This window comes from Sceloporus undulatus, chromosome 8, assembly GCF_019175285.1.
Source record: "Sceloporus undulatus isolate JIND9_A2432 ecotype Alabama chromosome 8, SceUnd_v1.1, whole genome shotgun sequence".
In the NCBI taxonomy this organism is placed as follows: Eukaryota; Metazoa; Chordata; class Lepidosauria; order Squamata; family Phrynosomatidae; genus Sceloporus; species Sceloporus undulatus.
In genome coordinates this window covers 31,955,093-31,967,572 of record NC_056529.1, presented here as the reverse complement: position 1 = coordinate 31,967,572, position 12,480 = coordinate 31,955,093, and the positions used below count along the sequence as shown (strand labels likewise).

The 12,480-nt window shown below is 43.2% G+C and overlaps 2 protein-coding genes across 5 annotated transcripts in view; both read left to right on the top strand.

Moving 5' to 3' along the window:
• The window catches only part of KLHL10 (kelch like family member 10), an 11,326-nt gene extending 7,905 nt beyond the window's left edge, over positions 1 to 3,421 (top strand). For all 3 annotated transcript variants that reach the window (XM_042437870.1, XM_042437869.1, XM_042437868.1), the window contains exons 4-5: positions 1,499 to 1,648; positions 3,004 to 3,421. In XM_042437870.1, coding sequence (XP_042293804.1) covers positions 1,499 to 1,648; positions 3,004 to 3,378 — 525 coding nt within the window. In that variant the 3' untranslated portion in view covers positions 3,379 to 3,421. The remainder of the gene's footprint in view (positions 1 to 1,498; positions 1,649 to 3,003) is intronic.
• Positions 3,422 to 5,977: 2,556 nt separating this feature from the next.
• Positions 5,978 to 12,480, top strand: part of JMJD8 (jumonji domain containing 8) — a 13,862-nt gene continuing 7,359 nt past the window's right edge. The window contains exons 1-7 of one of the 2 annotated variants that reach the window (XM_042438693.1): positions 5,978 to 6,192; positions 7,474 to 7,566; positions 8,166 to 8,214; positions 9,956 to 10,052; positions 10,635 to 10,703; positions 11,163 to 11,282; positions 12,263 to 12,330. In XM_042438693.1, the coding sequence (XP_042294627.1) occupies positions 6,101 to 6,192; positions 7,474 to 7,566; positions 8,166 to 8,214; positions 9,956 to 10,052; positions 10,635 to 10,703; positions 11,163 to 11,282; positions 12,263 to 12,330 (588 nt within the window). In that variant the 5' untranslated portion in view covers positions 5,978 to 6,100. Of the gene's footprint in view, positions 6,193 to 7,473; positions 7,567 to 8,165; positions 8,215 to 9,955; positions 10,053 to 10,634; positions 10,704 to 11,162; positions 11,287 to 12,262; positions 12,331 to 12,480 lie in introns of both variants that reach the window. The other variant, XM_042438694.1, reaches the window with a different exon arrangement.

Sequence of the window (12,480 nt, the reverse complement as noted above, 5' to 3'; positions counted from 1 at the left end):
GCTGAGAGAGCCATTCTTCTTAAAACGACCCACTGCATTTCTGTTCTAGGTGCGGAGGAGGCAGATTTCTTCCTCATATAGATTTTTTGGTTTCTGTACTTGAAGCAGAGAGGGAGAGAGTAATGGCTGTGTCCATCTTCCACCAAACAGGGCATGAATCTTTAGGTGGCTGTGTCATCAGTTTCTTTTCAGGACTGGTAATTCCTGAATACATCCCTGTCACACAAACATGCGTTCTTTCTGGCATGCTTAGCCAGATACTGCCCACTACTTGTATGTAGCAACGTATTAGCAGCAATGTGACCCACTACTACTAGGAGAAAAGCAAGATAAAAAAAATATTATGGAGTTTTGGACTGCAACTCCCAGAATCCCCTGGGTAGCATAATTGCTGGCATTTTCCACCCAAACATGGAAACTTTTTCCAATGCTGCCTGCTAGATAGTAGACCAACTCATCTGCTTTTGCAATGTCAGCTAGGAAGCAAACACAGGGAATTTATTCATTTCCCTGGCAGGCCACTATATGTTACTGCTTATACATTGTACAGGCCTGATGTAGGAATATAAGCGACAACGGGTTATCCAGCCAACTGTTTCAATAGGAAAAACACTATTTAATCCCTTTAACATTGTTTTGGTGTATCCAAAGGGACCCTGTAGCACCTTTGAGACTAACTGCAAGAAAGAAGTTGGTAGCATGAGCTTTCATAGATGTTAGCCTACATGCATCGAGGAATTAGGCTCAAGTCTACGAAAGCTCATGCTACCAGCTTCTTTCTTTCAGGTAATCTCAAAGATGCTACAAGATCCCTTTGCATACTGATTTCCCAGACTAACACAGCTATGGATCTTGGGAACCATAATTCTGTTAAGGGCTTGGGGTGGGTCTAGAAAACATGACAGAAAATTCAGCATCTTCACAAACAACAGTCCCCAGAAAAATGCAGGAATAGTTAACGTTGGCTGTAAAACAGAACCCAGAGTACACATTGTGGAGATACTGTTAGTAAGCCAGCCAAAAGATACTCACTTTTGAAGCCCACTGGCTTCTTTATCAGGCAAAGGTTATAGAAATCATGCAGGGGCAAAAGGCTTGTGTTAAAGTCACAGGTATGCATCTTGGTTGAAGTGTTTACTTAAGGTGATCTTGAGGGAGGGTTGATGCAGAGAGAAAGATTAAGCCACCATTGCCATGAAGTGGTTGGCAACAAAGGTAGGAAAAGAAAGGCAACCAAAATGTACTTCACCACCGGCAACATCACTGCTTGAAAAATGGCTGTGTCTGACGGAGAAATACATGGGTCTCTAACACTCTAACACTTTCACTCCCCACACCATGATTAATTTAAACTCTTTTCATGATTCCTTAGAAGACAGTTAAAATGGTACCAGTTTGGGTAGTCGGAGGCCTAAACTCTGGGCAGTGTTTTCATGATAAGCCTGCAACATTTTAACACTGTACAGTACTTCCTTTTTCTTTTATTGCCTAACAAAAGGTTTATATCTGCGGCGGATTCAATGGGAACGAGTGCCTCTTTACAGCTGAAGTGTACGACGCCAAGATGGATCAGTGGAGCTTGATTGCACCCATGAGAAGCAGGCGGAGTGGCATCGGTGTGATAGCATATGGAGAACACGTCTACGCAGTAAGGCCAGGGTCCTTTTGTGTCTGCAGTTAAAGGACAGCCCACAGCACCCTTTTTGCAGTAAAGATGTTGGGATAGTACTCTCTCCCTTTGATTTGTCCAAAGAGAGATCATTCTTTGTTTGCCCATTGCTCTCTTGCTTTTTCTTTCTCTCGCTCTCTCTTTCTCCATCAGCCTTTTCTCTCTTCTTCACTCTCCTAACAGGCTGCAAGGGCAGGTTGCTCATGCAGAGGCCTGAACTAATCATTTTCAGAGGGCTTTTGAAATAAGACTGAGGGCTTGAGGTTGTTACCCAAATACAATCTCTTGGTAATTCATACAGCAATCCTGTATAGGACGTTAATATTATCATCTCATAGGATGGTTAAGCAGCTCATTAGAATTCATACTGAAAAGAAATTAAAACTGGGAACATCACCATCCAACAGTGGAGTCAGATATCTTACATCTTTCCAGCTTGAGTTGGATGGAAATGAATGTAGCAGTATACATGCTTGTCGATGTACTCTCAGGTCTTCATGGCACCAATTCTTCCTTTCTCTGGTCATTGGCACCAAAGGCACCGTCCTTCCTGTACCAAATAGTGGGGAAAGTGAGGGTGTGGCGAGGGTGAAGCCTCTGTTGCTTTGGTCCTGGTCCAGATTAAATCCTGTACCACAAGAGTACCTCATTGAACAATGATTCAGACCAAAACATAGCAAAGCTTAATGCTGTTCCCTCACCACAGCCAATGGCAAGGAAAGCTAGGAGTTGTAGTCCAACAACATCTGAACATGATCACTACCTCTGCGTTAGCTGCTGCTGTTCCTTATACAGTGAGCCCTTGGTATCTGCTGGGGTTTGGTTCCAGGACCCCCATGGATACCAAAAATCTATGGATGCTCAAGTCCCATTAAATTCAGTGGCATAGTAAAATGGTGTCCCTTATATAAAATGACAAAATCAAGGTTTACTTTTTGGATTATATATATATATATATATATATATATATATTCAAACCGTAGATCATTGAATTCTTGAATGCGGAATCTGTAGATGCAAAGGGCTGACTAAAGATGAATGTTATGCCCAACTATATGTTTAAATGTAGCATGTAAAGTCCAACAGACTTGGCCATATGAACTTGACATGTACTCTAGAACATGCGTCATACTCCTTTGCAAAGCACAGGAAACCTGTGGTAATCACAGATCTCCCTTAGAAAGCTTTCCTTGAGAACTCTGGAAAATTGCTGTTGTTGTGTGTGTTCATATACAGGGGGTGGAACAGTATCTCCCCAATCTCTGTAGGTCTATGGTCTAACTGTGTAAAACAGCTTGCTCCTAAATAAGTCTGTGGTGTTTTGCTCTCTACAGGTGGGTGGATTTGACGGGGCCAACCGCCTTCGAAGTGCGGAAGCATACAACCCAGTAGCCAACACCTGGCGAACAATCCCGACCATGTTCAACCCTCGGAGCAACTTTGGCATCGAAGTGGTGGATGACCTGCTCTTCGTGGTGGGTGGTTTCAACGGCTTCACGACAACGTTCAACGTAGAGTGTTACGACGAGAAGACGGATGAGTGGTACGACGCCCACGACATGAGTATCTACCGCAGTGCCCTGAGCTGTTGTGTGGTGCCGGGGCTTCCCAACGTTGGGGAGTATGCTGCCAGGCGGGACAACTACATAGGGCCATCCCAGAGAGATGAGGTCAAGTACTCCTCATCCACAAGCACACTACCTGTGTGAAAAGCTCTCCTTGACTAATAAAGCCCTCTAAGCAAGAACTATACGCACAGCTGGATTCACCTTTTCTTCCCTACTCCCCCCAAAATATACAAATGGGGCTAGTCCTCATAGATGAGCCAAAAGCATACCTCCCTCCCTGGCCCAGGATCTTAACAACCCAATTCATTTATCCTGTAGAGTCATAGAGCTGGAGAGATTCAGAGGATGCTGAGAACATTGGCAGGATTGAGAGAAGAGCTGCAGAGGGGAAACTATAGGGTTCTGCCATGTCTGCTCCTATTGCTTTGGCACAAAAGAAATAGGGGAGGATTCTTGAGGGATTCAGAAATAAAAGACCAGAATGCCATGGCTATTGTTCGAGGGGGAAATGTTGCTTGTAAACCATCCTTGCTTTGATGCTCCTAAGGATACAGCGACCCTTCCATTCTGTCTGACGAAGAGCCCTTTGTAAGTCGAAAGCGTGCATATTCCTGCACCAACAGAAGTTGATCCAATAAAACCCATTCACACAGACTATCCATTTTTCCATTGCTTATTGTCTGGAATAGACTAGCAGCGACAGGCCGAACTAAACCAGAAAAGGCTTCCATAGATGTGTTACAGCTATTAAGTAATCTTACGCCAGAAAGGAAGAAAAAAGGGAAAGAAATGCCATTGTTGTTGATTTTGGATCTGAGTACTTAACAAAAAAAGTGTGTTGAGACTTCAAAACCCAGAAGCAATAAAACTTCAGAAGTTGGGGCATGCTGACAAGGGCATCATTTACAAATGCAGATTCCGCAGTAGATGTCTTATGTGTGTTCATGCAATTGAGCGGAGGGGTGTGGGAGGCTTCATGCGTTTTAGGTTTTCCCTCCATTCATTTTGGCTGATAGAGATGAGAGTCGCAAGATGCAAAAGGAAAGGAAAGTAGTTTTTTGTGGGTTTTTCGGGCTATGTGGCCATGTACAAGAGTTCATTCCTGACGTTAATTCTTCTGAAGGTGCCAGCCACAGATGCTGGCAAAACGTCAGGAATAAACTCTTCCAGAAAATGGCCCCATTGCCCAAAACCCCACAAAAACCCAACACTACCCTTCCTAATGTTCCCTTTTCTATATGGCCCACAGGTGCAAAAAGCCAGGGCAGTGTTCAAATGGCCTAAATGGCTTAAGAGGCAAGCGACTGGCAAACACTGCCTTTACCTTTTCTGGTAGGAAGATGCCCACTGAAGGTCTCAGGAAGAAGCCCTTCTCATCAGGGTCAAACTATAAATCCCAGAGAGCTAGGCACTATCCTTTTAGGACAAGTGGTACAGGAGAGGCAAAATCTTTTCAAGGCTTCTCAAATTTCATCCTCAAATTTGTATCGCAGTAACTTGAAAAAGAAATAGTTTTAGCAGATTCTAATGTATTCGGGGGGAAAGCGACGATTTGTCACTCGAGGATGTTCTTTGTCGCACTCCCTGAAATTCAATCTCACAGGTTGTGTGTGTGTATGTTGTGTGCTTTCTTTCCTGCAGTTTCTGACCTAATCCCACCATAAACCAAGGATCTGTTTTAACATAGCAATAGTTTAATTCTGTTTTGAGGGTCGCTCTTGTAAGTTTTTGGTTAGACTGTGCTTTTGAACTGTCCCAATTTTGTTGGGGAAAGTGGGATACAAATGATAATCATACAATATTAAAATAGATTGCTAATAATAATAATAATAATAATAATAATAATAATAATTTGTGTCCCACTGTTCCCAAAAACTAGGACTCAGAGCGGCTCCCAGTATTAAAATAATAGTACAAATTGAAAGGATATGAAAGCGATACATTAAAATACAATGAAATTATTTCAATATTAAAATACACTAATAATAATAATAATAATAATAATAATAATAATAATAATATATTTGTATTCCACTCTTTTCCCAAAAACAGACCCAGAGTGGCTCACAATATTGAAAGAATAGTACAGTTAAAGCATACATAAGTGATACATGAAAATACAATTAAATTATTACAATATAAAATAGATTTCTCATAATAATAATGATAATAATAATTTATATGTATCTCACTCTTCCCAAAAACTGGGACCCGGAGCGGCTCACAATATTAAAAGAATAGTACAAATTAAAAGGATACGAAAGTTATACATTAAAGCAGAATTAAATGGTTGCAGTACTAAAATAGATTGCTTATAATAATTAATAGATAATAATTAATTATTATATATAATAATTAATAATAATTATTATTATATATAATACTTTTTAATTATATATAATAATTATATTATATAATATTATATAATAATAATTAATAATATAATTATTATTGTGGAGCCTTTGACTACACAATAACAATATAATGATGATTCATCCTTTGCTCTTCCTGAACTGCTTCCAAAAGAGCTCTTCTGCGCCCCCTGCTGTACAAAGGCGGCAGCGGCAAGAACGAGTGGCTCAGAGACATTCCAGCAGCGATATATGACTGAAGACTCTATGGTTTCTTCCCTGATTCCTAGAGCTCCCTACCGGAAATAGAAATGTGCAGCCGGCCGGAAGGCAAACGATATTATGTGGTGTTACCTCGCCGGCGGCTCCGTCGAGTACCAGAACCCTGGAAGATTGGTTCCGGGTTCCAAGAGTTCCTGCCATGAGGAAGTCGTCCCTCTTCCTCCTTCTCTGCAGCTCTCTAAACAGGTTGAAGCCGTCCCTTGGCTGGGAGATGCCTGAGGCTTAGGGCCATGTCCTGCAGACCCTTCCTCCTCCTCCTGCTCCTGGCATCCCTCCTCCTGCTCCCTGCAGAGCGGCTGCTGCTGGAAAAGGATGGAGGATGGTGAGTAGAGCAGAAGACAGAAATATCAAGGACAGGGGTAATGTGGGTAATGAGATCTGCCTGGACTGCATCTCCCATCATCCACACAGGGGGCATAAAGGGAGCTGGAAAGGGATAGAAGATGGTGAGTAGAGCAGCCAAGAATATCAGGGAAAAGGGGGGAAATGTGGGGCTTCTCCAGATCTTCCTGGACTGTATTTCCCATCATCCACATAGAGGACATAAAGGGAGCTGGTGCTGCTGAAAAAGGATAGAGGATAGTAAGTGGGGAAGGGGGAAATGTGGGACTTCTCCAGATCTACTTGGACTATATCTCCCATCATCCACATTGGGGGCATCAAGGGAGTTGGGGGCTGCTGGAAAAGGATGGAGGATGCTGAGTAGAGCAGCCAAAAAGAATCAAGGAAAGGGGAAATGTGGGACTTCTCCAGACCTACCTGGACTGTATCTCCCATCATCCACATAGGTGGTATAACCAGTAGCAAGAGGATGGTGTTGAAACAGGTTGGCCAGATGCCCTCTGGCCATAAAGGCGATCCTATCCTGGGGTTTTCTTGGCAAGGTTTGTTCAGGGGAGGCTTGCCAGTGCCTTCCCCTGAAAATGAGAGTATGAGACTTTATCCCAAAGCCTTCCAATGGGGCTTCGTGGCAGAGAAGGTATCAAACCCTGGTCTCCAGAGAGATCTTGTAGCACCTTTGAGACTCACGGAAATAAAGAAGTCGGCAGCATGAGGTTTCATAGACTTCAAGTCTACTTTCTCAGATGCATATAGACTGAAGTCTAGGAAAGCTCATGCTGCCAACTTCTTTCTTTCCGTTAGTCTCAAAGGTGCTACAAGATCCCTCTAATACGGTTCCCACTATAGTTATGGCTTTATAGTAACTATTTACTTATGGTGTTCTATTTTCAGTTGGCCCTCGATATCTATGGACTCATAGATTCAACCATCCATTGCTTGGCAATGTTTAAAGTCTATCTATCTATCTATCTATCTATCTATCTATCTATCTATCATCCATCCATCCATCCATCCATCTATCTATCTATCTCTGTCTGCCGATCTATCTATCTATCTATCTTTCTATCTATCTATCTGCCGATCTATCTATCTATCTATCTACAGATTAACACGGCTATATCTTTGAACCCTGGTCTCCAGAGTTGGAGTCCAACACTCAAACCCCATAGCTCCCTGTAAATAATGTTTCAAACCAACAAGCCAGCAGCCTTTGTGTCACTCTGACTTATGTGTCTTCCCTCTTTTCCCTGGGCTGCCTCAGGCTGACAAGCAGACATGCTGCCCTTATGGAAGAAGAGACCTGCACCGTGGAGCGAAGGGACACCAGTTTAACCTACGCCCAGTTCATTCAACAGTAAGTTGACAGGGAAAGGCCTGCACTTGCTGGTCCTTGTTGCCACCAGAAGGCAACAGGTGAGAGTTTAAATGAAAAGCTGGTTCCAGGAGGGAAAGAAGAGCCGAGTAATCTCAGAGCTCAGCATCCTTACGCCAGATGCACAGTGTCACTGCAGTCACTGTCATCTGTTTCTTCTTTATTAAGTCATTTCTTTTTATTAAGGGTGGGTGATGTGCACCTTTTCGTGTGGTGTGGAACTGCCATTCCTAGCTAGCGTAGCTAGTCATAAGGAACATTGGGAGGGTTAGGTCCAAAACACACTGCAGAAATAACCCAGTTTGAGACCGCTTGAACTGCCCTGGCTCAGTGCTAGGGAATCCTAGGAACTGTAATCGATTGTGGCCCCAGAGCTCTCTGACAGAGAAGGCAAAATGTCTCACCAAACTACAGCTCCCAGAATTCCCTAGCCTTGAGCCAGGGCAGTTAAGGCAGTCTCACACTGGATTATTTCTGGAGTGTGTTTTGGACCTTAATCCAACAACTGTGTGACCAACAAACATTGTCAAGGTACTTGATGGTTGTTATTTGTGACCCTGTCAATTTCTTCATTTTTCCAGGTATGCTTTTTCTCGGCCGGTTATACTTCAGGGGATAACAGACAACTCAGTGAGTTAATACCGTTTTCATTGTCTTGATTGCATCTTAAGGAATCCTGGGATTTGTAGTTGGTGAGATACTTAGAATTCTCTGCTTCTGTGATCTAATTCTCTGTTGCTTTTGTGCTTGGGAACTATATAGTTCCCAAGGTATATTGAGAAAAGGGACTGAGCGTTAATCTCGGGTAAATTGGGGCCTGAGGACTATACTGTATATCCCAATGGCATCTGATCCCCCATCTGATCCTGGTAGCTAAGTAGGGTCAGCTCTGGTTAGTACTTTGATGAAATACTGCAGGTGCTGAAGGTGTTATTTCCGAGGAAGGAATTGGCAAAACTGCCTCTGAGTATTTCTTTCTCCTGAAATTCAGGAAGTTGCCATAGGTCTACAGGCAACTTGAAGGCACATACAAATCTTGGAAACTATATTTCCCTATGCTCTGACTCACTGTCTTTAACTACAGCATTAGAGCTCACTAGAAGGGAATTCTAAGTACCTCACCAGACTGCAAATGACTGGATTCTTTTGGCTGGAGCTGCGATATTAAACTGTGTCAAATTAATATCAAGCTGTGTGAATATACTCCAAACATATATAGATGAACTACTGTATTCCACTCTGGGGAATACTCCTCCAATATGTATTTTGCATCTACAATTATGTCTCTTTTTAAATGCAGATCAAGAACTTACCTGTTTCTGTAAGCCTTCCCTGCATAGTGCATCCTGTCATACTTTTATGGACAACCTAAATGTTGTATTTTAATGTGGTGCACTGTGCATACTAGCTTGCATTCTGTTAGTATGATGTACATGGGGTCAGTTATTCACCGTAGCAGAACAGATGCATTCTGTTGTAAAGTGAAGTGAAAATAAGTGAAATAAATGATTCTGCTGACAGTGGCAGGAGTAGAGTTACACAACATGGCTGCTGTGTTGCACAATGGCAGCCAGTCATCAACGTGTGTTGTGCAGAATTACTACAGTATTTGCATGGCGGTTGCTTAATGCTGGTGCAATGTATCTCCGCATGTGGATATTTATGGGTGTTGGATTGTAACCAGTCCATGTTTTATTGGTGTGCAAGACTTTGCCACCCTACTATTAGAGTAGTTTTATAAATATTACTAATTACATAAATAATATTTGGAGCAAGTGGGCATTTCCATATGCAAGGCCCTGGCTCTTCTTTGACCCTAAATTATCCACTCACTGCAGTGGAGAAAGAAGGGTTATCTGGTTCCAAAACCTGTTAACTGAAAAGTATACTCTTTCCTTCCACCAGTGCTGTTTGACTACAACCCCCGTCATCCTAGGCAGCCTTTACAGTGGTTGAAGAAAGAGAAAGCTGTAGTTCAACCACTTTTGGAGACCCCAGATTCAGGAAAGGCTGCAGTAGTGGGCAGCTAGGTAGGAATGTTAACAATCTGGATGTGAAGGAGCTCATCCATCTTCTGTTACTTTTTACAGCATGTGACAGTCAGAGATCAATTACTCCTGTCTTTTGCTTATGGGATCTGGAGATTGCATGTTGTTTCATAATCAGGATGAGTTTGGGAGTAAAAGTGGTTTGGGGTTGTTTTTCTGCATCAGGGATGGAGTTGGTTTGGTTTCCCAGGTGTCATGGGCTGCAATCCCTTTTGCAATTGCCATTTTGGTTAGGGGGCATGGAAGTTGCAATCCAACAATCATTGGAGGGGTACATGTTCCCCTCCCCTGTTCTCCATCTCTGTGCCCTTCTGTGCCCACAGGAGTTCCAGTCTCAGTGTACTAAGGAGAGGCTGTTGGCTAAGTTCGGGGACCATCCCATCCGGCTCAGCACTGCTAATACCTACTCTTACCGTAAAGGTGAGGAGAGTGTGGTCACAGGATATTTTTCTAAGTGAGGATCAGGATGGGATGGGATGGATGGTGGATAATGGACAGTGAAAGTTACACACAGCTTACAGTAAAGTTACACACAGGCACAAGGCACTGGCTGGCATTTCTTCCACAAGTGGCAGGATTCCTTATGTGCCATCCTGTCTGCACTGCTAGTTATGTGCACCCGAGACTAAAACATGTGACAAACTCATTGCGTCTGAAGTGGTTTTTAAAACACTTTTCAAACAAATTTTAAAGAACATAAAAGTGACTGCCTTCATAGACCTCACCCTTTTATGTCATTCTCTGATCCAGTCAATTTAGTGGTGAAATTGCCTGGAAGAGAAGCAGCTTTTTAGTCAATTTTGCTGTTCTGTTCGAAAGAGTGGTAAGACGGAGACGGACAAAGATAGGAGTTAACTGCGTGAGGCAGTCTGCTCTCCTGGAGGTGAAAAATGGCCATACTTGTGAAGAAGGACAGCTAGAGATGCTGCACGGTTTCTGAGGGAGATGCAAGGGCTGATCTTGTGCTCTCTTTTCACACGATCTGGACTTTCCTTGTTGCAGTTGACCTCCCTTTCCAGGAATATGTGGATCAACTGCTGGAGCCACAGGACCTGAACTCGCTGGGAAGTGGTGAGTAGAGTACCTAGATTCCCCTATACAGAAAAGCTTTTTTTCCCTAGAATAGGAATATTGCTGATCCTGGAAGCCTCCAGGAGCTGCAATTCTCCTTTTAAAAAAAAAGGCGTAGTTGTCTTGTTTCATCCCCTAAAATGTTTTTACAGAACCAGAGGTGGGGTTTTTAGTTCGTTTCATGGAGGCAGTGCAGGCTGCAGTCAGTCTGGGAGGGTAGGAATTGTCTCCTGGATCCCTAGAATTTGCCCACCCTGCTTTTCATTCTATCTATCCTCTCAGAAGGATGGCTGTGTTTTCCAAACAGCAACATGGGACAACCCTCTCTGTTGGCAGACAGAAAAGCAGAAGACAGAGAATTAATCAGGACTCTCCCTGCCAAATCAAGAGAGTTGGAGGGTTTGCATTCTTTCTCTTTGCTATGGAATGACTACCCAATCTTTGTTTCTTTTCCTACAGAAACATTCTATTTCTTCGGGGACAATAACTTCACAGAATGGGGTCCCCTCTTCCAAAACTATACACCTCCGCCTTTTCAGATCCCAGGCACCACTGGAGCATACAGTTTTGGGATTGCTGGTCAGTAAGTAGGGCTAGAAAAGGATGGGTGAGTGAGTGACAGGCACTTCGGATGTCTTTTCTGTGGCTTTTTTGCTGGATGTCGGGCATTCTCCCCTCTCTCCTGGCCACTAAATAGGAGTGGGGTGCCTCCCAGTACTGAGAAGCTGTCTTCCCCAGGAGATGGCCCAGTAGAACTGCATTGGTGGAGCTTTACACTTTACACTCTGCCAAAGCAGTGCTGGATTTGGTCTATGACTACCATCTTGAGTACAGCTTGCTTTTATTCAGAGCATCTGAAAAAGACAGGAGCCAAAATGTCCTGCCATACTATTTAAGTGCTTCTCTTAAATTAGTTGTGCATGCAGTCTGTATGTATACATATATTCTGCATTGGTCAGACCTCAACTTGAATACTGTGTTCAGTTCTGGGCACCACAATTCAAGGAGTAGCTGGAGTGTATCCAGAGGAGGACAACCAAAATGGTGAAAGGTCTGAAAACCATGCCTTATGAGGAGAAACTTAGGGAGGTGGGAATGTTTAGCCTGGAGAACAGAAGAGAAGAGAATGATATGATAGCCCTGTTTGAAGGGATGACATGTTGAGGAGGGAGCAAGCTTGTTTTCTGCTGCTCCAGAGACTAAGACCTGGAGCAATGGATGAAAGCTACAGGAAAATAGATTCCACCTAAACATTAGGAGGAAGGTTTTGATGGTTAGAGTTGTTCAACAGTAGAACACACTTCCTCATAGTGTTGTGGAATCTCCTTCTTTGGAAGTTTTTAAGCAGAGTCTGGCTGGCCATTTGTCAGGAGTGCTTTGATTGTGTATTCCTGCATGGCAGAAAGGAGTTGGATTGGATGGCCTTTGTGGTCTCTTCCAGCTCTATGATTCTATGGAAAATAAGTGTGTGTGTTTCTTGCCTAAACCTTTGCAATGGAGTTGATTTTGTGGTGATGATACTACACCTAAGGGATGTCATGTTTCTTTATTTTCCACAGGATCTGGCTCAGGTGTGCCATTTCATTGGCACGGCCCCGGTTTCTCAGAGGTTATCTTTGGCAGGAAGGTTAGTGACATAGACAGAACTATGGTCAAACAATCAGTTTCTTTTAGATCAACGGAGTTGCCCAGAATGACAGATGTAATTCAGGCAGTTGGCTGTTGATTCCTCTTTTTTCGGACTAGTGCCCAGATTTTTGGCACTGTTGCCCAAAAT